Genomic DNA, 25000 nt, shown 5'->3' with positions numbered 1-25000 from the left:
AGACTCTTTGATAAGGCATATAGCACTCTACTGACCTGCAGACTCTTTGATAAGGCATACAGCACTCTACTGACCTGCAGACTCTTTGATAAGGCATATATCACTCTACTGACCTGCAGACTCTTTGATAAGGCATACAGCACTCTACTGACCTGCAGACTCTTTGATAAGGCATATAGCACTCTACTGACCTGCAGACTCTTTGATAAGGCATATAGCACTCTACTGACCTGCAGACTCTTTGATAAGGCATACAGCACTCTACTGACCTGCAGACTCTTTGATAAGGCATACAGCACTCTACTGACCTGCAGACTCTTTGATAAGGCGTACAGCACTCTACTGACCTGCAGGCCCTTTGATAAGGCGTACAGCACTCTACTGACCTGCAGACTCTTTGATAAGGCATACAGCACTCTACTGACCTGCAGACTCTTTGATAAGGCATACAGCACTCTACTGACCTGCAGACTCTTTGATAAGGCATACAGCACTCTACTGACCTGCAGACTCTTTGATAAGGCATACAGCACTCTACTGACCTGCAGACTCTTTGATAAGGCGTACAGCACTCTACTGACCTGCAGACTCTTTGATAAGGCGTACAGCACTCTACTGACCTACAGACTCTTTGATAAGGCATATAGCACTCTACTGACCTGCAGACTCTTTGATAAGGCATACAGCACTCTACTGACCTGCAGACTCTTTGATAAGGCATACAGCACTCTACTGACCTGCAGACTCTTTGATAAGGCGTACAGCACTCTACTGACCTGCAGACTCTTTGATAAGGCGTATAGCACTCTACTGACCTGCAGACTCTTTGATAAGGCGTACAGCACTCTACTGACCTGCAGACTCTTTGATAAGGCATACAGCACTCTACTGACCTGCAGACTCTTTGATAAGGCGTACAGCACTCTACTGACCTGCAGACTCTTTGATAAGGCGTACAGCACTCTACTGACCTGCAGACTCTTTGATAAGGCGTACAGCACTCTACTGACCTGCAGACTCTTTGATAAGGCATACAGCACTCTACTGACCTGCAGACTATTTGATAAGGCGTACAGCACTCTACTGACCTACAGACTCTTTGATAAGGCATACAGCACTCTACTGACCTGCAGACTCTTTGATAAGGCATATAGCACTCTACTGACCTGCAGACTATTTGATAAGGCATACAGCACTCTACTGACCTGCAGACTCTTTGATAAGGCATACAGCACTCTACTGACCTGCAGACTCTTTGATAAGGTGTACAGCACTCTACTGACCTACAGACTCTTTGATAAGGCGTACAGCACTCTACTGACCTGCAGACTCTTTGATAAGGCGTACAGCACTCTACTGACCTGCAGACTCTTTGATAAGGCGTACAGCACTCTACTGACCTGCAGACTCTTTGATAAGGCATACAGCACTCTACTGACCTGCAGACTCTTTGATAAGGCGTACAGCACTCTACTGACCTGCAGACTCTTTGATAAGGCGTACAGCACTCTACTGACCTGCAGACTCTTTGATAAGGCGTACAGCACTCTACTGACCTGCAGACTCTTTGATAAGGCGTACAGCACTCTACTGACCTGCAGACTCTTTGATAAGGCATACAGCACTCTACTGACCTGCAGACTCTTTGATAAGGCATACAGCACTCTACTGACCTGCAGACTCTTTGATAAGGCGTACAGCACTCTACTGACCTGCATACTCTTTGATAAGGCGTACAGCATTCTACTGACCTGCAGACTCTTTGATAAGGCGTACAGCACTCTACTGACCTGCAGACTCTTTGATAAGGCGTACAGCACTCTACTGACCTGCAGACTCTTTGATAAGGCATACAGCACTCTACTGACCTGCAGACTCTTTGATAAGGCGTACAGCACTCTACTGACCTGCAGACTCTTTGGTAAGGCGTACAGCACTCTACTGACCTGCAGACTCTTTGATAAGGCATACAGCACTCTACTGACCTGCAGACTCTTTGATAAGGCATACAGCACTCTACTGACCTGCAAACTCTTTGATAAGGCATACAGCACTCTACTGACCTGCAGACTCTTTGATAAGGCGTACAGCACTCTACTGACCTGCAGACTCTTTGATAAGGCGTACAGCACTCTACTGACCTGCAGACTCTTTGATAAGGCGTACAGCACTCTACTGACCTACAGACTCTTTGATAAGGCATACAGCACTCTACTGACCTGCAGACTCTTTGATAAGGCGTACAGCACTCTACTGACCTGCAGACTCTTTGATAAGGCGTACAGCACTCTACTGACCTGCAGACTCTTTGATAAGGCGTACAGCACTCTACTGACCTGCAGACTCTTTGATAAGGCGTACAGCACTCTACTGACCTGCAGACTCTTTGATAAGGCGTACAGCACTCTACTGACCTGCAGACTCTTTGATAAGGCGTACAGCACTCTACTGACCTGCATACTCTTTGATAAGGCGTACAGCACTCTACTGACCTGCAGACTCTTTGATAAGGCATACAGCACTCTACTGACCTGCAGACTCTTTGATAAGGCATATAGCACTCTACTGACCTGCAGACTCTTTGATAAGGCGTACAGCACTCTACTGACCTGCAGACTCTTTGATAAGGCATACAGCACTCTACTGACCTGCAGACTCTTTGATAAGGCATACAGCACTCTACTGACCTGCAGACTCTTTGATAAGGCATACAGCACTCTACTGACCTGCAGACTCTTTGATAAGGCATACAGCACTCTACTGACCTGCAGACTCTTTGATGAGGCATATAGCACTCTACTGACCTACAGACTCTTTGATAAGGCATATGGCACTCTACTGACCTACAGACTCTTTGATAAGGCATATAGCACTCTACTGACCTGCAGACTCTTTGATAAGGCATACAGCACTCTACTGACCTGCAGACTCTTTGATAAGGCATACAGCACTCTACTGACCTGCAGACTCTTTGATAAGGCATACAGCACTCTACTGACCTGCAGACTCTTTGATAAGGCATACAGCACTCTACTGACCTGCAGACTCTTTGATAAGGCATACAGCACTCTACTGACCTGCAGACTCTTTGATAAGGCATATAGCACTCTACTGACCTACAGACTCTTTGATAAGGCATACAGCACTCTACTGACCTGCAGACTCTTTGGTAAGGCATACAGCACTCTACTGACCTGCAGACTCTTTGATGAGGCATACAGCACTCTACTGACCTACATACTCTTTGATAAGGCATACAGCACTCTACTGACCTACAGACTCTTTGATAAGGCATACAGCACTCTACTGACCTGCAGACTCTTTGATAAGGCATACAGCACTCTACTGACCTGCAGACTCTTTGATAAGGCATACAGCACTCTACTGACCTGCAGACTCTTTGATAAGGCATATATCACTCTACTGACCTGCAGACTCTTTGATAAGGCATACAGCACTCTACTGACCTGCAGACTCTTTGATAAGGCATACAGCACTCTACTGACCTGCAGACTCTTTGATAAGGCATATAGCACTCTACTGACCTGCAGACTCTTTGATAAGGCGTACAGCACTCTACTGACCTGCAGACTCTTTGATAAGGCATACAGCACTCTACTGACCTGCAGACTCTTTGATAAGGCATATAGCACTCTACTGACCTGCAGACTCTTTGATAAGGCATACAGCCCTCTACTGACCTGCAGCAGTTGTTGTTGCCACACATGAGCACTTCCCTGCCTCCACAGCAGATGGTGCAGTAGGACTGGTAGCCGTCGTCGTCGTACTGGTAGGCACATTCCAGGAAACAGTTCTGCCCGGGGACAAAACATGAAGAAGAGTATAACCAGAGGCAAGATGACTGCTGCTGTGTCTGTGTGAGCAGGGCCTGTGTGCATGGAGGAGTTATAAAGAGTACTGTATGTCTATTTCAAACAGTGGATTTGTGCAATGATTTCGAAAACAAAGTACCAGCATAAATCACGTTAAAGGAACACTCTGCCCATTTTCAACCAGCTTTGTATCATTAGAACATCAGTAGTATATCAGAAAACTGTAAACTGTTTTGAAGTCTGTCATTTAATTTGACAGTTATTGAGTGTTAAAGTGTGGACCAGTGACATCACTGGTCCACACTAACTCAAATTAATAACTCATTAACTCAAATCAACTCTCAATAACTGTCAAACTAGATGAATGACTTCAAAACCGTTTACAGTTTGAGAGTTGATTTGAGTTAATGAGTTATTCATTTGAGTTAGTGTGGACCAGTGATGTCACTGGTCCACACTTTAACACTCAATAACTGTCAAATTAAATGACAGACTTCAAAACCATTTACAGTTTTCTGATATACTACTGATGTTCTAATGATACAAAGCTGGTTGAAAATGGGCGGAGTGTTCCTTTAAGAACAGGAAGTAAGCTAGGGTCAATTCAGAATGTTTGTTGTCAAGTTAAAACAGTCTACGATGAGGAATGCTTATGTTCATTGTTTAAGTTTTATTTTATTTACACCGGGTGGATATTTGGGTTGGTATTGGGATAGTTGTTTATAAATGGCATGAGTTTATGGATGAGTAGTTGAGAAAGGGGTAGGAATAAATAAGTGTACTGTATACCTCTTCCTACATTTTTTATTTGTATTTATATGAGCGTTTGTTTATTTAGTTTGTTGTATAGGTTTATTGTTTATCTCAAATTTTATTGTTATTTTGTTTTTATCAGTTTTTTATTTTTACATGGTCAAAATAAAAATGTTCAACCAATCAATATGTGTTCAGCATTTGGCAGTGGAAAGTGGGTTTGGGGTACAGTAGGTATCTCACCTTGCAGCCCTGGCACATGGCTCCGTTGAAGAGAGGATGTTCCAGAGAGACGTTGAGGCTCCCGCAGGAGATGCAGATATCTGAACACACACAGACAGACGACAGGAGACGTTCACGCTACCACTTTTCACCTCCTGTCAGCCCTCTGACTGCATTATCAAGGCATTTAAAGGGGCAATAAGTAGGATTTTTTGTTGCCCCACAATACCCGTGTTGTGCAAGTTCACACTAAACTACACACTAAACTAAATTGCCATTTAGTGAACCAGCGTCAAGTCAGCTAGAATGTAAAAGTAGGTACTTCTGCTTCAGGGCTTTCAAAATAAAACTCTTGTTATTCTTATGTAAATTACCACACGCATGTAAACACAATGGGCAATTATCAAGGTAAGAAAATAGCGATAAGAGCATCGTTAAGTCCTGCGGGAGTTAACGACGCTCACTGTACATTCATTGGCGTATTTGCTGAAGGCTGCGCTCAGTTCACGCAGACTTCACCAGGTGCTCCAAACGGTCAGATTTCGACCTTCTCGTACCTTCTATGTTCCTGGTCTTCTCCTTGATCTCACAGATGAGTCTCTCTGAAAACAACACATGAGAAGAGCAGCGTGGTCATTTTGCAGATCAGCACACGCTCACATGAAGCCAGGAACACGTACGTAGTCAGTCACAGTCAATGTAGTGGGCGCGTTTTCACCTCTGGTCCCTTCGTCGATCACCTCTCTCTCTCTGATCTTGGCCTTATCGGCCGAGTTCTTGCGGGGTTTCTTGGCAGGGGGTGGCGTATATGCTGCTTCAGGCTCCGCCCACATCTCTGGGTATAAGGACCCAGTGTGGTCCTCCTTATACGGGTTTTGTTCCTCTGTGGGGAGGGGCATAGGACAGCTGTTGATCAGTCATGTGACCAGACTCGGGGTCAGCTGATCAGTCATGTGACGAGAGACTCAGGGTCAGCTGATCAGTCATGTGAGTTAAGTGTTTGCTACGTCAGAACTTATTTGAAAAAGCTGTTTCCAGCTGTTTGTACATTAAAGGGATAGTTTGGATTTTTTGACGTGGGGTTGTATGAGGTAACTTATCGATAGTTTAGTGGCCAACACACAGTAGATTGTGTCCAGCATGCTCCCAGTTAGCAGCAGCTCTGACAGTGAAACGGAGCTCTCTGCTTCTGTGACCGGGGTTCATGAGCAAAAACATAATGTAGCCACCTAAAAGAAAGCTCACCTAAACAATGTCAGTGGACATGCACGCTATATTTTGACAATCTTCAGCGCTGTTTAGGTGAGCCTTCTTTAAGGTAGCAAAAATGATGTTTTAAAGTAAGAGCTGCTCCGCTGCTCCTAACAGGGAGCATGCTGGATGCATTCGACTGTTCACTGACTATCCATCAATATTTTATTTTTTTTACAAAATGAATGCCTATGGCAGAAAATACGAAAGACAACGTGTTCTCCTCAATGAACTCTTTATTTCAATGTGTCTCCTCTCCAACACTGCTGTCCCCGGCGCATGCCGGTGTGAATTTCTCATGTTTACAACAGTTTTGTTGGCACAAAGGCCCGTGCCCAGCCAGAAAACTAGAGACTATATGAAGCTCCACCTCACGTTAGTCGGCTGTGCAATGGAGTGGGGCGAGGAGGAACGAATTCCACCCAAACCTAGTCCCCAATTTTATTTTTTTTATTTTTTTAATAATTAAAAAATCGATCCAAATGCCACAGGATCGATTCCAATCCTTAACGATCAATTATCGATTTTCGACAATTGATGAACATCCCTACTATCCATAAGTACCTCATATAGCCCTACATCAAAAAAATCTGAACTATCCCTTTAACAGTTTTTAGATGAAGGCAAAAACCCCACCTCAAACGAGCCTAAAAACGTTTCTAATGCGATACTTCAAAATGTGCATAGAAAAGACATTGATGGAAACACGACTATTGTGTCATATGGAGGTGAAAGACACTGGGTGTGCGTTGGACCGAATGATGTACAGCATGTGTATGAGTGTGTCTTTATGAAAGACAGAGGCCAGCTTACAATGTAGGTTGCTGTGACCTGTGTGTGTGTGTGTGTGTGTCTGTGTGTGTGTGTGTGTGTCTGTGTGTGTGTGTGTGTGTGTGTGTGTGTGTGTGTGTGTGCGTGTGTGTGCGTGCGTGTGTGTGTGTGTGTGTCTGTGTGTGTGTGTGTGTGTGTGTGTGTGTGTCTGTGTGTGTGTGTGTGTGTGTGTGTGCGTGCGTGCGTGCATGCGTGTGTGTGTGTGTGTGTGTGTGTGTGTGATTCTGTGTGTGTGTGTCTACCCTCTGAAGGGTCCAGTCCTTGTGGGCCGCTGGGTAGGAAGCCGGTCATGGCCCACTCTATCATCTGTCTGGTCTGACGCTCCACCCCCTGGCTCTCTGCATCATCGCTCGCATCGGGAGAGGACGGGAGAGGCCTACCTGCCCGTTTACTGGCCTCCTGCCAAACACACACACACACACACACCACACACACACGATTAATTTAAGGTGTTGGGATTTGATCAATTCTGTTTCCAATCTCAGGTGTCTATAATGACAAACCCTGGAGCCTGGTCAGGTGTCTATAATGACAAACCCTGGAGCCTGGTCAGGTCTCTATAATGACAAACCCTGGAGCCTGGTCAGGTGTCTATAATGACAAACCCTGGAGCCTGGTCAGGTGTCTATAATGACAAACCCTGGAGCCTGGTCAGGTCTCTATAATGACAAACCCTGGAGCCTGGTCAGGTGTCTATAATGACAAACCCTGGAGCCTGGTCAGGTCTCTATAATGACAAACCCTGGAGCCTGGTCAGGTGTCTATAATGACAAACCCTGGAGCCTGGTCAGGTGTCTATAATGACAAACCCTGGAGCCTGGTCAGGTGTCTATAATGACAAACCCTGGAGCCTGGTCAGGTGTCTATAATGACAAACCCTGGAGCCTGGTCAGGTCTCTATAATGACAAACCCTGGAGCCTGGTCAGGTGTCTATAATGACAAACCCTGGAGCCTGGTCAGGTCTCTATAATGACAAACCCTGGAGCCTGGTCAGGTGTCTATAATGACAAACCCTCGAGCCTGGTCAGGTGTCTATAATGACAAACCCTCGAGCCTGGTCAGGTGTCTATAATGACAAACCCTGGAGCCTGGTCAGGTCTCTATAATGACAAACCCTGGAGCCTGGTCAGGTGTCTATAATGACAAACCCTGGAGCCTGGTCAGGTCTCTATAATGACAAACCCTGGAGCCTGGTCAGGTCTCTATAATGACAAACCCTGGAGCCTGGTCAGGTGTCTATAATGACAAACCCTGGAGCCTGGTCAGGTCTCTATAATAACAAACCCTGGAGCCTGGTCAGGTCTCTATAATGACAAACCCTCGAGCCTGGTCAGGTGTCTATAATGACAAACCCTGGAGCCTGGTCAGGTGTCTATAATGACAAACCCTGGAGCCTGGTCAGGTGTCTATAATGACAAACCCTGGAGCCTGGTCAGGTGTCTATAATGACAAACCCTGGAGCCTGGTCAGGTGTCTATAATGACAAACCCTGGAGCCTGGTCAGGTGTCTATAATGACAAACCCTGGAGCCTGGTCAGGTGTCTATAATGACAAACCCTCAAGCCTGGTCAGGTGTCTATAATGACAAACCCTGGAGCCTGGTCAGGTGTCTATAATGACAAACCCTGGAGCCTGGTCAGGTGTCTATAATGACAACCCCTGGAGCATGGTCAGGTGTCTATAATGACAACCCCTGGAGCCTGGTCAGGTGTCTATAATGACAAACCCTGGAGCCTGGTCAGGTGTCTATAATGACAAACCCTGGAGCCTGGTCAGGTGTCTATAATGACAAACCCTGGAGCCTGGTCAGGTGTCTATAATGACAAACCCTCAAGCCTGGTCAGGTGTCTATAATGACAAACCCTCGAGCCTAGTCAGGTGTCTATAATGACAAACCCTCAAGCCTGGTCAGGTGTCTATAATGACAAACCCTCGAGCCTGGTCAGGTGTCTATAATGACAAACCCTCGAGCCTGGTCAGGTGTCTATAATGACAAACCCTGGAGCCTGGTCAGGTGTCTATAATGACAAACCCTCAAGCCTGGTCAGGTGTCTATAATGACAAACCCTCGAGCCTGGTCAGGTGTCTATAATGACAAACCCTCGAGCCTGGTCAGGTGTCTATAATGACAAACCCTCAAGCCTGGTCAGGTGTCTATAATGACAAACCCTGGAGCCTGGTCAGGTGTCTATAATGACAAACCCTCAAGCCTGGTCAGGTGTCTATAATGACAAACCCTGGAGCCTGGTCAGGTGTCTATAATGACAAACCCTGGAGCCTGGTCAGGTCTCTATAATGACAAACCCTGGAGCCTGGTCAGGTCTCTATAATGACAAACCCTGGAGCCTGGTCAGGTCTCTATAATGACAAACCCTGGAGCCTGGTCAGGTGTCTATAATGACAAACCCTGGAGCCTGGTCAGGTGTCTATAATGACAAACCCTGGAGCCTGGTCAGGTGTCTATAATGACAAACCCTGGAGCCTGGTCAGGTGTCTATAATGACAAACCCTCGAGCCTGGTCAGGTCTCTATAATGACAAACCCTTGAGCCTGGTCAGGTCTCTATAATGACAAACCCTGGAGCCTGGTCAGGTGTCTATAATGACAAACCCTCGAGCCTGGTCAGGTCTCTATAATGACAAACCCTCGAGCCTGGTCAGGTCTCTATAATGACAAACCCTGGAGCCTGGTCAGGTCTCTATAATGACAAACCCTCGAGCCTGGTCAGCGGGTCCAACTTGGTCCGACTCATGTCCCACTTGAAAATCTCGATGGAGAAATGCATTCTCATACATAATAATAATACCTTCACCCCCCACCCTGGACTGCTTGTTGTTGTTTACCTGCAGAGCCTCGTAAATGGCTTTACGGTACATGGACTGCTTGTTGTAGTTTACCTGCAGAGCCTCGTAAATGGCTTTACGGTACATGGACTGCTTGTTGTAGTTTACCTGCAGAGCCTCGTAAATGGCTTTACGGTACATGGACTGCTTGTTGTAGTTTACCTGCAGAGCCTCGTAAATGGCTTTACGGTACATGGACTGCTTGTTGTAGTTTACCTGCAGAGCCTCGTAAATGGCTTTACGGTACATGGACTGCTTGTTGTAGTTTACCTGCAGAGCCTCGTAAATGGCTTTACGGTACATGGACTGCTTGTTGTAGTTTACCTGCAGAGCCTCGTAAATGGCTTTACGGTACATGGACTGCTTGTTGTAGTTTACCTGCAGAGCCTCGTAAATGGCTTTACGGTACATGGACTGCTTGTTGTAGTTTACCTGCAGAGCCTCGTAAATGGCTTTACGGTACATGGACTGCTTGTTGTAGTTTACCTGCAGAGCCTCGTAAATGGCTTTGCGGTACATGGACTGCTTGTTGTAGTTTACCTGCAGAGCCTCGTAAATGGCTTTACGGTACATGGACTGCTTGTTGTAGTTTACCTGCAGAGCCTCGTAAATGGCTTTACGGTACATGGACTGCTTGTTGTTGTTTACCTGCAGAGCCTCGTAAATGGCTTTACGGTACATGGACTGCTTGTTGTAGTTTACCTGCAGAGCCTCGTAAATGGCTTTACGGTACATGGACTGCTTGTTGTAGTTTACCTGCAGAGCCTCGTAAATGGCTTTGCGGTACATGGACTGCTTGTTGTAGTTTACCTGCAGAGCCTCGTAAATGGCTTTACGGTACATGGACTGCTTGTTGTAGTTTACCTGCAGAGCCTCGTAAATGGCTTTGCGGTACATGGACTGCTTGTTGTTTGGTACATGGACTGCTTGTTGTAGTTTACCTGCAGAGCCTCGTAAATGGCTTTACGGTACATGGACTGCTTGTTGTAGTTTACCTGCAGAGCCTCGTAAATGGCTTTACGGTACATGGACTGCTTGTTGTTGTTTACCTGCAGAGCCTCGTAAATGGCTTTGCGGTACATGGACTGCTTGTTGTAGTTTACCTGCAGAGCCTCGTAAATGGCTTTACGGTACATGGACTGCTTGTTGTAGGTGGGCTGGTGGAAGGCAGAGGAGAAGGAGCTCAGAGGCATCAGCTTCTCCACGCAAACCTGCAAACAGACACAGTCAGGAATGTGAAGACAACATGTGATGGCAGCAAATCATGGGATTAAAGCAGGCAAACACAAAACCATCCCACCTACATTCCTGCTGCAGGTGATTTAGGGCCCTGAAGTAGAGCTCAACAGTCACATGACATGGTGATGTCACCTTTGGTTCCGGAAGAGTTATTCCTCTAAACCTGCCTTCAAATGCTCCACATTTTTCGTGCCGGCCGTTGCCGTTCGGCCCCCAGCCCCCGGCCCTCAGCAAAATGTGGCCCTTGGTGAAAAGTAATTGGGGACTCCTGCCATAATCCGTTCCGGCATTTTTGGCCAATCAGCGACAAAGCGTTTCAGCCAATTAGGAGAGCACTCTGAGCGGCAGTGGGCGGGACCAGCGTCTTAAACGGCAGCCATTAGAATATGAATGGGAAAATATTCTTCCGGAACCGAGGTGTTACGTTAAGGCTGGGCGATGATGGACCAAAAACCCTATCTGGATATGTTCAGGCTGAATGTTGATACACAAATACTCTATCTCTGTGTTCTCCATACAAAGTGGGCTAAATGTTCAGTTGTAAGTGAAAGCCACATGTGAAACATCACAGGCACTTTATTAAAACAAGACTTACATGTTTATTGCTGCTTTCACTAAATATTTACACCATGAGCTTTTGGATCAATAATCATCAGTAATGTGTATATAATGACTAAGTGGGTGCAGACAATTAGGCCTAAGAGAAAGAACAGTTATCATCTTGCTGAAATGCAGCCTTTAAAAGCAGGAAAATACAACACTTATGCCATGTCACGATATCCAAAATCTAAGATGATATATATAGTCTCATATCACGATATCCATATACTGCCCAGCTCTATGTCATGTGACTGCCAGCCCTGTGTCATGTGACTGTTGAGCTCGAGTAGGGACCAGAATGCAATGCAGCCACAAGACTTATGATTTGAGTAAGGAGTGCAGCTACAATCACAGACATTCACAAACAAGTTGGCTATGTAGCTATATTTACTATATATTAGCTATATTTACTATATATATTATATATATTTACTATGTAGCTATATTTACTAGGTATGTATAAGCGAGGAGGAGCGCGGCCGGGAGAAACCCACAGGGCCTGAGCCTCCAGCTCTATTGCAGCGGATTGGGCGTGATCAGCCCTTCCGCGGGCAACATTGCAGACAGAGTAGGAAGGCTGATCCGTGAGCGGCTGCTTCTGGGACGCGGGTCGGAGTCCTTATCGGCCTCGGCTGGGTCTACTGGGCGAGGGTGTATGATGTTGTCAGACCCGAAACACCTTATGACCCCAGCTAACATCACTGATGACGCGTCCCAGTGCATGCTGTAGTATGTATTTTGAACATAAGCTATATTTACTATATATATATTTACTATGTAGCTATATTTACTATATGTATAAGCTATATATATATTTACTATGTAGCTATATTTACTATATGTATAAGCTATATTTACTATATATATATTTACTATGTAGCTATATTTACTATATGTATAAGCTATATATATATTTACTATGTAGCTATATTTACTATATGTATAAGCTATATTTACTATATATATATTTACTATGTAGCTATATTTACTATATGTATAAGCTATATATATTTATTTACAGTAGATATGCCGTTATGCTTGCCTTTGATTCAAAACAACAAGTCATAGCCCTTCTGGGGCTGTTGAAAGGAATTCTGGGGGGGGTGCATGATGAAACATCACAGATAGATGATGTATAACAGAGTAAGTGCCTCCAAGAGTGGAGTTTAACCAAGGCCAGCTCATACATTCTAACTTGTTGGTAGTATGTAGCATGACTGAACTCCAAATCCAATCAGTTCAGTTCAGTTCACTGTAGGAATTTAGCCAGGGGGAAAAATGCCCCAAGAAATCTCAGAATGCCCCTAAAAACCATGAGCAAGGGGCAAGGATTGCCTCTAAGAAACTCTTATTTTATTTTCATTCGTTTACTTTTAATTTTCATCTCTAACACACACACACACTCAGAAACTACAGGCTGGTTGCCAGAAGATGACGAAGAAGAACACACTCACACAGAAACTACGCTTGAGCAAATTTATGCACTAATTACTATGTTTTAAGTGCCCCCGTTTTTCCCAGACAGTGGGGGCAAACGTTGTCCCAGTAGGTCCCCTAAATCAAAATGGCGGAGGGTGTTGGTACTCACCACGGAGAACTTGCCGTCTCCGAACCACATGACCCAGCGGGTGCCCTCTGCAGCTCGACTCCGCCCACTCATCCACCAGGACACGATCCTGCCAGGCCACCAGGAGAACCCCCGCAGCTTACCGAACACCAGCGCACCAATCACAAAGCCCCTGCCGTCCTGCTCACACACACACACACACACACACACACACACGCACACGCACACGCACACACGCACGCGCACGCGCACGCACACGCACACGCACACGCACACACGCACGCACGCACGCACACACACACACACACACACACACACACACACACACACACACACACACGCACACACACACACACACAGAATGTGGCAGTCAGCACAGGAGAGTCCAGTTTCACCTCAGGTCATATGAGGGTAATGCAACTGTAAAGTTCCATCTCTCAAGTCATCATTTCTAATGGAAAGCTTTTGAGGGAGCGAGACTCAATCCACTCAAATTTCTCCTACATGAACACTCAGTATTGGCCGAGGCATGTTACACACTAGCTCCTACACACTAGCTCCTACACACTAGCTCAGGGGTCACCAACCTTTTTGAGGTCGAGGGCTACCTGAAGGGTAGAGAGTCATGTGGGGGGCTACCTGTTGAAATTTGCTCGATTTACCTTTAAATAGTGAGTATTATGCATTTAATCGAGACATACAGGTCCCTATCGTTGCATCGGCGCTGTTTCTAGGCCGAGCGCCTGGCCCAGCTCAAATCAGTGGGCGTGGACCAGCGCACTTGATATCGTCGTGCTGGTGCTAGACGCAGCCTCAACCATTACAACCACGCCTTTTAAGCGTAAAATTATGCACCGTCATGCTCATTGGATAACTGCAATAAACGAATCGCACGCTTGCCTTTTTAGCTCCAATTCCAGTGATCCCGCAAAACCAGACGAAAGCCAAACGCTCTGCCCCCCCCCCCTCCCTTCATCCAGTCTGTCTGTCTGCATTATAGGCTATTATTCCATATTATTATGCTTCTCAAACCAATCTAACTGCAGTTTCAATACTGCAAGCATGTAAATACGCTACACTATAGCAAGATCAAAGTGAAAATAATGTTCTAAACGCATCAGCTAGAAAAATATAGCCTATTAGATTGGTGAAAGTTTGTCCAGAAAGATATCATTTTCTCTCGCGTGCTGCAGGAAGGATGATGCACATAAATATAGCCTACATTATGTAAAGTCATTGCATAAATGTGTTTTTATTGTAAAACTAAATGTGGAGTAGGGCCAAGTTATTGGAGCGGACATCACAGTATAGCAGATGACAGTAGAAGCTTCCGAAGCGCGTTCCTCTGTCACTTATCTAAATCACGTTAAATCCACACAGGGTATATATAGGCTCAAGAGGACATATATGTTTCACATAGGGTGGTGTTTCATTTCGATGTTTTATTTGGTCCAATATTGAAATGTTCTACAATTGCAGGTTGTCTTACCATTACACATTATTTTAGATCTACCTTTTATATCTATTTCGGCTCATTTGGTTGCTATTTAGTAGCGAAATGGAGGACCCAATTGCATGCTGGGACAGGGACATTCACAGGCAGTAAACTTACAACTGCTATTTCCTATGGGAAGCTGGGTGCTGCTACAGTATGTGTTGTGTCTGTCTGAGCGAGGGAGTCAGAGAGAGAGAGAGAAGGGTGACAGAGAAGCGGCAGAAGAGCACTGGCGCACTGAATAGGCCTGGTTTCAGAGAGAGACAGAGAAGGGTGACAGGGGAGAGGCAGCAGAAGAGCACTGGCGCACTGAATAGGCCTGGTTTTCAAAGGCGCAAAGCGCTAAATTTACGGCAGGTGCGAAGATAGCAGTACGCCGAGATTTAAGGCCGACACGCCCACTTTGGCCCATTCTGGGACTGCGCCACGCCCATTCGGCCTAAAGCGCATTTGGCAGCCTAAAGCCATATTGATATCGTCCCAAAACAGGCGCAAGGCACGTTTTTTTGCGTTTAAGGCCCGTTTTAGCGCCGAAGGCTTGTGGGAGAATAGGGCCCACAGTCTTTTCTTTCACTGTTGTGAAGAAGAACTCTTCCTCCCACTCCTCTTGAAATTGGTAATCTTTTTTCTTTCGCTTTTCTGCCATTGTTCTTGCTTTCCATCATTTAGCTTAACCAACTGATATAATCATTGGCAGCTGGCAGTCACACTGTCGCAGAGTGAATGACGTAGTGACGTAACGTAAAACTAAACTTTGACCCCAGCCCAGGCGGATCGAAATAGTTCATCAATAATTAATTCTACACAGACAATAAATTATACACAGACAATAAATTATACACAGACAATAAACGTTTTTAAAACGTATGCATTGTTAAACCAATTATTTTCTACATTTGTGTGTTATTGTGGGAAGGGAGGAGAAAAACAAATAAAAAATAAATTTTTCTAATTATATTTTTTTGTTTTTCCTTTCTTTCCCCTGTGTCTGAGCCTGTTTGTCTGTTTTGTCTTGTTTGTGTATTTTTTTTTTTTTTTTTTTAACATTTTTCTGAACGTGGCCTGCGGGCGCCACAGCGCCACCCCCGATTTCTACTTGAATGCTAATTTACAAAAACAATGATGGTGGGACAGCAGTTTGTGAGAATGGCCTCCTCTGTCAGACCACTTGCCTGTTTGTAGCGTGCTGCAGACAGCACACATCACCCAGGCCGTTTATATATTTAGCAGACTAGATATCTGTGGAACCTCAGCTCATCAGGGACGTCTCTGCTCACGTCTGTGGACAGTTCACACTTAACAAGCGAGCGTGGATTTGCACCGAGCTAACGTGATTTGTCTCTAATCTGGGGTTGTTTGTCTCGGAGCACCTAGTGTGAAGTTAGCTTCAGTGTGTGAGAACAATATTTTCCCAGGCATCTTAGTGTGTGAGAAAGTTTAGAAAGTGTTTGCGTGATGTGAACGCATAAAGTAAGGATGGGCCTGAGTACTACATGAGACTGCTCACAACAGGGTCTGTGGATTATCTTGAGTAAGTTAACAGGGTCATGATTTCTGGAAAGAGACATCGCTGTTGAGTTTTTCAAATGTATTTTCTGGCGCTTTGAACACCACAAGCCCAGCGCCATGCAGTTCCATTGTATTACATATCTATGGCCGATATCTCCAGAACTCTGCAACTCACACCAAAAAGATCTAGGTGGATAAATAGCACTAAAGGCGAGAGAAAAATATGTATTTTGGATTTTAGGGTAAGTTGTCCCTTTAAGGTACAAGTATTAGATGTTTTACCTGGTACTCCACATCTCTGGGCCTGGGCTGGTGTGCCCTGGCAACAGGTTCTGGTGTCACGGCGACTGTCGGAGAGGCGGGGTCTGTGTGTTGCTGGGGAGGGGGAGGGGCTGGGCTGGCTGGCTCCTCCTCTTTCTGAAAGTCGCCCTCTGACAGGTCGTCCATCATGCTCATCTCAGCCTCGCGGTAAGCCCGCCTCTCTGCCTGTGAAGGAAGCACAGAGGCCTGTGTCAATCAATGAGCAATTAACAAAAGGAATGGCAAGGAAGTTTGGATGCTACGGGCCCTATTCTCCCACAGGCCTTCGGCGCTAAAACGGGCCTTAAATGCAAAAAAACGTGCCTTGCGCCTGTTTTGGGACGATATCAATATGGCTTTACGCTGCCAAATGCGCTTTAGGCCGAATGGGCGTGGCGCAGTCCCAGAATGGGCCAAAGTGGGCGTGTCGGCCTTAAATCTCGGCGTACTGCTATCTTCGCACCTGCCGTAAATTTAGCGCTTTGCGCCTTTGAAAACCAGGCCTATTCAGTGCGCCAGTGCTCTTCTGCTGCCTCTCCCCTGTCACCCTTCTCTGTCTCTCTCTGAAACCAGGCCTATTCAGTGCGCCAGTGCTCTTCTGCCGCTTCTCTGTCACCCTTCTCTCTCTCTCTCTGACTCCCTCGCTCAGACAGACACAACACATAGCAGCAGTGAGCACCCAGCTTCCCATAGGAAATAGCAGTTGTAAGTTTACTGCCTGTGAATGTCCCTGTCCCAGCATGCAATTGGGTCCTCCATTTCGCTACTAAATAGCAACCAAATGAGCCGAAATAGATATAAAAGGTAGATCTAAAATAATGTGTAATGGTAAGACAACCTGCAATTGTACAACATTTCAATATTGGACCAAATAAAACAGCGAAATGAAACACCACCCTATGTGAAACATATATGTCCTCTTGAGCCTATATATACCCTGTGTGGATTTAACGTGATTTAGATAAGTGACAGCGGAACGCGCTTCGGAAGCTTCTACTGTCATCTACTATACTGTGATGTCCGCTCCAATAACTTGGCCCTACTCCACATTTAGTTTTACAATAAAAACACATTTATGCAATGACTTTACATAATGTAGGCTATATTTATGTGCATCATCCTTCCTGCAGCAGGCGAGAGAAAATGATATCTTTCTGGACAAACTTTCACCAATCTAATAGGCTATATTTTTCTAGCTGATGCGTTTAGAACATTATTTTCACTTTGATCTTGCTATAGTGTAGCGTATTTACATGCTTGCAGTATTGAAACTGCAGTTAGATTGGTTTGAGAAGCATAATAATATGGAATAATAGCCTATAATGCAGACAGACCGACTGGATGAAGGGAGGGGGGGGGGGGGGGGCAGAGCGTTTGGCTTTCGTCTGGTTTTGCGGGATCACTGGAATTGGAGCTAAAAAGGCAAGCGTGCGATTCGTTTATTGCAGTTATCCAATGAGCATGACGGTGCATAATTTTACGCTTAAAAGGCGTGGTTGTAATGGTTGAGGCTGCGTCTAGCGCCAGCACGACGATATCAAGTGCGCTGGTCCACGCCCACTGATTTGAGCTGCGCCAGGCGTTCGGCCTAGAAACAGCGCCGATGCAACGATAGGGACATCTTTGTGTAGAGCCAATCAGGAGCCTGCCATTTGCTTTGCTGTAATTCGATTGGCTCATGGTCACAAAGAGTGTACAATGTTCAGCAGGGATAATGGTGCCTTCAATTGCCCAATCCCACAACACTATGGCGCATCGTCTCCAGAGTCTGGTCGGAAGAGGAAGGAAGAAGAGAATGTAAGGAAACAGTGGATGGATAAATCCAGAAGGAGGCGGTAATGCAACATAAAGGATGCCAATTGCCATAAAACACCACAGAAGAAGAAGTCTCCAGAGTCTCCGAGCGTGCATAAATACATACACAGTATCACTCAAAAGATATATTAGAGAATATATATGAAATAATATGTCACTAGAAGTATAAGCAAATAGACAATGAGAGGCAGTGTGAGGTGTATGTGGGCTGTGTGACTCATCAGGGTGGGAGATTCTAAGTTTAGATTTGAAAGAGTCCTCTTCTAAAGCCACCTATTTCTGAAGAAAATGGTGAAAACGACATACCCAAACTAAAATGCTTACTGTGGCTGAACCGCTAGGGTTACAGACAACTGCCTGACCTTTTCTGAAAGGTAAGACTTTGAAGTGTCTGGTCCAAGTGTCAGAATGACTCTATGTGTTACTGACCCTGAGTAACACCAGCTCAAACACAGTGGTTGATTCTCGCCTAGAATAAAAAACACTTTTAGAGTGTAAACAGTTACATGTGGTTGTTGTATTTATGGCTAGAAACCCAATGGAGACATAGCCACAGGCCTTACCACATCCCAACTCAAAGAAGATGAAAAAATACCAAAACATGAGTATTTGGCAGTGGTTTTTGTAGGGAGATACCTAGGCGGATTTCCAAAAAGCCATTTGAAAAAGCCAAATAATCTGAAATGTTGTCTTTGTCTTTGTACAAAGACAGCTATAACTTCTGCTGTGTTGATCTGATCCGAAAAAGGAAGACATGGTTCGATGCGCAAGATTTAGACGATTAATTTGGTCTGTAGCATGAACAGCATTGTTCAGAATTAACCACCTAATTCATCACGTTAATGACAGATAAACAGCAAATAATCAGAAATGTAACGCCCGTGTTACGGGGCAATGCAAGAGGTTTTAAGGTGATCTGAATTTCTTGTATTATGTATGTTAGAATTGTGCTGAAAGTCTAACCTGGTATGTCTGGTAGAGCTGCCACCATTCATCCATTAGTCCATCGTCAAAAGATTAATCGACAACTATTTTGATAATCAATTAATCAAATTCTCTGATTCCAGCTTCTGAAATGTGAATATTTTCTGTTTTTTTTTTTACTCCTGTATGACAGTAAACTGATATTATCTTTGAGTTGTGGACAAAAACAAGACATTTGAGGGCGTCATCTTGGACTTTGGGAAACACTGATTGTCATTTGCTACCATTTTCTGACATTTTATAGACCAAACAACTAATCGATTAATCGAGAAAATAATCGACAGAGTAATCGATTATGAAAATAATCACGTTAGTGGCAGCCCTAATGTCTGGTATGTATATACATTACATGCAAATGCAAACAAATGATATGATGAAAAAGTGAACAACCAAAAGACAGTAGGTGTATTCAGAACAGATGCAGTCAGTCTGTGGGAATGCCGGGTTGGCAGAAAGGTGCTGTCGTGACGGTCAGGTGGTTTTCCCCACGCTGACCACGCCCCCCAGCTATGATGCGTCTATGACGAGGTCAGGTGGTTTCCCCCACGCTGACCACGCCCCCCCCAGCTATGATGCGTCTATGACGAGGTCAGGGGGTTCCCCCCACGCTGACCACGCCCCCCAGCTATGATGCGTCTATGACGAGGTCAGGTGGTTTCCCCCACGCTGACCACGCCCCCCCAGCTATGATGCGTCTATGACGAGGTCAGGGGGTTCCCCCCACGCTGACCACGCCCCCCAGCTATGATGCGTCTATGACGAGGTCAGGGGGTTTCCCCCACGCTGACCACGCCCCCCAGCTATGATGCGTCTATGACAAGGTCAGGTGGTTTTCCCCCACGCTGACCACGCCCCCCAGCTATGATGCGTCTATGACAAGGTCAGGTGGTTTTCCCCACGCTGACCACGCCCCCCCAGCTATGATGCGTCTATGACGAGGTCAGGTGGTTTCCCCCATGCTGACCACGCCCCCCAGCTATGATGCGTCTATGACAAGGTCAGGTGGTTTTCCCCCACGCTGACCACGCCCCCCAGCTATGATGCGTCTATGACAAGGTCAGGTGGTTTTCCCCACGCTGACCACGCCCCCCCAGCTATGATGCGTCTATGACGAGGTCAGGTGGTTTCCCCCATGCTGACCACGCCCCCCAGCTATGATGCGTCTATGACAAGGTCAGGTGGTTTTCCCCCACGCTGACCACGCCCCCCAGCTATGATGCGTCTATGACGAGGTCAGGTGGTTTCCCCCCACGCTGACCACGCCCCCCAGCTATGATGCGTCTCTGACGAGGCATCGCCTGAACGTATACCACCAATTTAAACTGTAACTGTCATGGAATACAGTTACTCATATTTGAAATACTGTATTTGAAATATGTCTATTCCGTTACTCCCCAACCCTGGAAATGTCACACCGGCCCATCGTTTTGGACCACATATTAATGGCGTGGGGACCACGTCCCATAACTGATGTATTCTATGGCTCTGCCCAGCTGATGTGTTGTGTGGCTCTGTCCAGCTGATGTGTTGTGTGGCTCTGTCCAGCTGATGTGTTGTGTGTCTCTGTCCAGCTGATGTGTTGTGTGGCTCTGTCCAGCTGATGTGTTGTGTGTCTCTGTCCAGCTGATGTGTTGTGTGTCTCTGTCCAGCTGATGTGTTGTGTGTCTCTGTCCAGCTGATGTGTTGTGTGTCTCTGTCCAGCTGATGTGTTGTGTGGCTCTGTCCAGCTGATGTGTTGTGTGGCTCTGTCCAGCTGATGTGCTGCTGACCGCTCTACATCCAGGCTGCTGGAACAATCCTTTAATTGTTCCTCTAAACAGGAAGTGGGTGGGGGTGGGGGGGCGGGGTCAGTTCAATGGGTTCAGGAAGGAGGCAGAGAGGGGAAGAAGACAGAGTAAATAGGATTATGTGTGAGATAACATTATGGAATTGAGGAGAATAATACAGACAGGAAGAGATGGGGAGAGAGAGAGAGACAGAGAGAGAGAGCGAGAGAGAGAGAGAGAGAGAGAGAGGGGGAGAGAGAGAGACAGAGAGCGAGAGAGAGAGAGAGAGAGACAGAGAGAGAAGAGAGAGACAGAGAGAGCGAGAGAGAGAGAGAGAGAGAGAGAGAGAGACAGAGAGAGCGAGAGAGAGAGAGAGAGAGAGAGAGAGAGAGAGCGGCTCTGTGTCACCAACTGATAGAACACAATAGTGATTGAAGCTACATCCAGTGTGTGAAAGCTTTGATGTTGTCTGTTGTAAACAGCCGGTGTGTGGCTGCTCTTCCCTGGGTGAAATAGAGGTCTAGGGGGCCTCACAGATGTGCTGGATATACTAGAGTAAAGTGAGCAGATTTCTGAAATGAAAATTGCGGACATTTCCAGTTCAGCAGTCAATATATCATTAAAATATCTAATGATATTATCTATGAAATAAAAAGGGGCACAATTCCAGTTTCATGTATTTAGACCACTAGTAGTGCAACAGATCACAAAACTCACAGATTGGACAATTTTTTGGATCAGCTATTTTTTTTAAATAATTTTTCAAATGTGCTACTTTGATTAATGAAAAAAAACATTCAAATAGGCTATACAAACAGTGCAGATGTTCTCATCATAGTGGTATAGGCTACATAGAAACAAGAATATGAATTAAAAAAAAAGTCGTAGCCTAATTATCTACCGTACTCTTTTTTTTTTTATAAAAATACAATTATTTGCTACTTTGACTCTGATGCAGAAACCTCTCCTGTCTGTCTCTGTAGTCTTGCTCAGTGTCCCGCCCTCAGCACTATGTGATTGGTTACAGGCCTATGCTACAGACAGGCAAAGAGACAGCTGGTTCAGCCCTCAGCCTCGAGTATGAGAGGGAGCTGAGTCCCGTGGGGTACCCGTACCATAGGTTGAGAACCACTGACTGACCAGTATTCAAACGGAAACAGCGGTGCTTTGAATCGTGGAGGAAACAACTTGGCAACCGTAGCAAATGGTGCACACCGTTTTACAGTTTGAACACACCCTGGCAGTTCCTCACAGCGAGTGGAGCTTTCTCTGTGTTGTTCGAGGGGAAGGCAGACAAGCTGCAGCCAGGCAGCATCGCCGCGAGTTGCATAAACACCACAATCTTGTGATCTATTTCACTGATGACAAGCATGCACAGTTTCACAGTTACACCAGTGAAAATGCCCGAGCTTCACAGCCTATACGGGATGTCACTCACTCGCCCGAACGTAACGTGACGCATCTGTCTCGTTTCACTGCAACTAATTGTTACACTTTCAAAAAGTAATAGCAGCAGTTAAACTGTATTTCACTTAATTTAACTTAAATTAGCAATTAATCTGGGGTTCACTTGCATGCCGACCTGTGGGGGGTAATCCGTACTGTAAGTATCTTCACTACAGCTTTAAAAATGAGCCTGGTAGAGCCTCTGATGACAGTAATCACGGATGAGGAGTAGAAAATCGGGGAAATTTTCATTGATATATATATATATATATATATATATACAATGTTTAAAGATGGTCCCCTGTACACAAGAAAGCTGCCCACTGCTCCTGGCTGCCCCCTGGAGGGAGGACAAGCCTGGATGGGATAAATGCAGAGACTGTGGGGCACTTTACACGAGGACGGTTTCCTATGGAAACGGGGAATTATTTTATCGTCAGTGCCTCCCGTTAAGATGGCGACGGCGAATTCGCGCTTAGGAAACGACACATTTTGAAACCACCCTCTAGAGTGGAAATGTTGGTGACGCTTCCCGCTGAGCGCTCCATGTAATCAGTTAGAAACGATAGTCTTCTCAGAAACTCTGACGTGCCTGCACACGCGACACACGCTTGGCAACATTCAGAAGCTACACTGCGGCCGACTTCAGTTACATGTTCATAGCGAGCGTTACTGCTGCTGCGAGGAGCCGATGGCTGTACCCGGTCGGCATTTAACGTTAGGCAAGCACATCGACAGTGTTTTCTCACTGCAGCCTACACAGTAGACCAGGGATGTCAGAGATATGGCCCGCGGGCCGGATCCGGCCCGCGGGCAGGTTTCATCCGGCCCGCGAGATGTTTTGGAATATTTAAAAATTTTTTTTTTTTTTTTTTATTATTATTATTATTAAATTCGCACCCCATTATCATGAACTACGTGTGGCTAATAAGCAAGCTAAGAGTTCATTCATAAGTTAATTAACCTGCACTACAAGGAAGTATGTCAGTAGGTCATCAGGTGTAAACAAAGCCGCCATGATGCCACGCTGGAATTGAATCGCGCATTCAGCTACCTACCAAAAAACAAAAGAATCAACAAGATCAGGCACGGACTGCATAATCGGGCACGTCGGGCAAATGCCCGGTGGCCTGGCCTGGCCTGCAAAAAAAAAAAAAAAAAAATTGTGCCAGTCAGGCCACTCACTGAACAGCAGGCCAGGCGCCGCCTACTGGTTTACTAGTGGTTTTATTACTTTATTCAGGGGTAAAGTGGGTGCATCTCATTGTAAAATTTGACTTGGCCCAAATTGGGCTTCAAATGGCCCAAATTGGGCTTCAAACGGCCCAAATCTGGCTTTAAACGACCCAAATTGGGCTTCAAACGGCCCAAATCTGGCTTCAAACGGCCCAAATTGAGCTTTAAACGGCCCAAATTTTTGGGACGCCGGCACGCGCGTCGGCCCGTATCGGCCTGGCCTGCTTGGTATCTAGGCCCCTATCGTTGCATCGGCGCAGTTTCTAGGCCGAGCGGCAGGCGCAGATCAAAGCAGTGGGCGTGGAAAGGCGCACTTGATATCGTCGTGCTGGCGCTAGATGCAGCCCAAAGCATTACAACCACGCCTTTTAGGCGTAAAATTATGCACCGTCATGCTCATTGGATAAGTGCAATAAACGAATCGCACGCTTGCCTTTTTAGCTCCAATTCCAGTGATCCCGCAAAACCAGACGAAAGCCAAACGCTCTGCCCCCCCCCCCCCCCCCCCTTCATCCAGCCTGTCTGTCTGCATTATAGGCTATTATTCCATATTATTATGCTTCTCAAACCAATCTAACTGCAGTTTCAATACTGCAAGCATGTAAATACGCTACACTATAGCAAGATCAAAGTGAAAATAATGTACTAAACGCATCAGCTAGAAAAATATAGCCTATTAGATTGGTGAAAGTTTGTCCAGAAAGATATCGTTTTATCTCCCCTGCTGCAGGTAGAATGATGCACATAAATATACCCTACATTATGTAAAGTCATTGCATAAATGTGTTTTTATTGTAAAACTAAATGTGGAGTAGGGCGAAGTTATTGGAGCGCACATCACAGTATAGCAGATGACAGTAGAAGCTTCCGAAGCGCGTTCCGCTGTCACTTACCTAAATCACGTTAAATCCACACAGGGTATATATAGGCTCAAGAGGACATATATGTTTCACATAGGGTGGTGTTTCATTTCATGTTTTATTTGGTCCAATATTGAAATGTTCGACAATTGCAGGTTGTCTTACCATTACACATTATTTTAGATCTACCTTTTATATCTATTTCGGCTCTATTTAGTAGCGAAATGGAGGACCCAATTGCATGCTGGGAGTGGACATTCACAGGCAGTAAACTTACAACTGCTATTTCCTATGGGAAGCTGGGTGCTGCTATGTGTTGTGTCTGTTTGAGCGAGGGAGTCAGAGAGAGAGAGAGAAGGGTGACTCAGAGGCAGAAGAGCACTGGCGCACTGAATAGGCCTGGTTTCAGAGAGAGACAGAGAAGGGTGACAGGGGAGAGGCACAAGTGC

General features: G+C 45.7%; 1 protein-coding gene across 1 annotated transcript in view; it reads right to left on the bottom strand.

Annotated features, from left to right (window-relative positions):
- Positions 1–25000, bottom strand: part of LOC310782196 (DNA (cytosine-5)-methyltransferase 3A-like) — a gene marked incomplete at both ends in the record, with an annotated part of 119659 nt that overhangs the window by 14819 nt on the left and 79840 nt on the right. The window contains 9 exons of the mRNA XM_083642882.1: positions 3702–3814; positions 4830–4909; positions 5366–5410; positions 5527–5691; positions 7133–7289; positions 9735–10634; positions 10676–10945; positions 13162–13320; positions 16427–16630. Coding sequence (XP_083499008.1) covers positions 3702–3814; positions 4830–4909; positions 5366–5410; positions 5527–5691; positions 7133–7289; positions 9735–10634; positions 10676–10945; positions 13162–13320; positions 16427–16630 — 2093 coding nt within the window. The remainder of the gene's footprint in view (positions 1–3701; positions 3815–4829; positions 4910–5365; positions 5411–5526; positions 5692–7132; positions 7290–9734; positions 10635–10675; positions 10946–13161; positions 13321–16426; positions 16631–25000) is intronic.

The sequence above is a fragment of the Poromitra crassiceps genome (assembly GCF_964638095.1).
Source record: "Poromitra crassiceps genome assembly, chromosome: 9".
Classification (NCBI taxonomy): Eukaryota; Metazoa; Chordata; class Actinopteri; order Beryciformes; family Melamphaidae; genus Poromitra; species Poromitra crassiceps.
The sequence above is the reverse complement of the archived record's forward strand: the minus strand, read 5'-3'. Positions and strand labels throughout refer to the sequence as shown.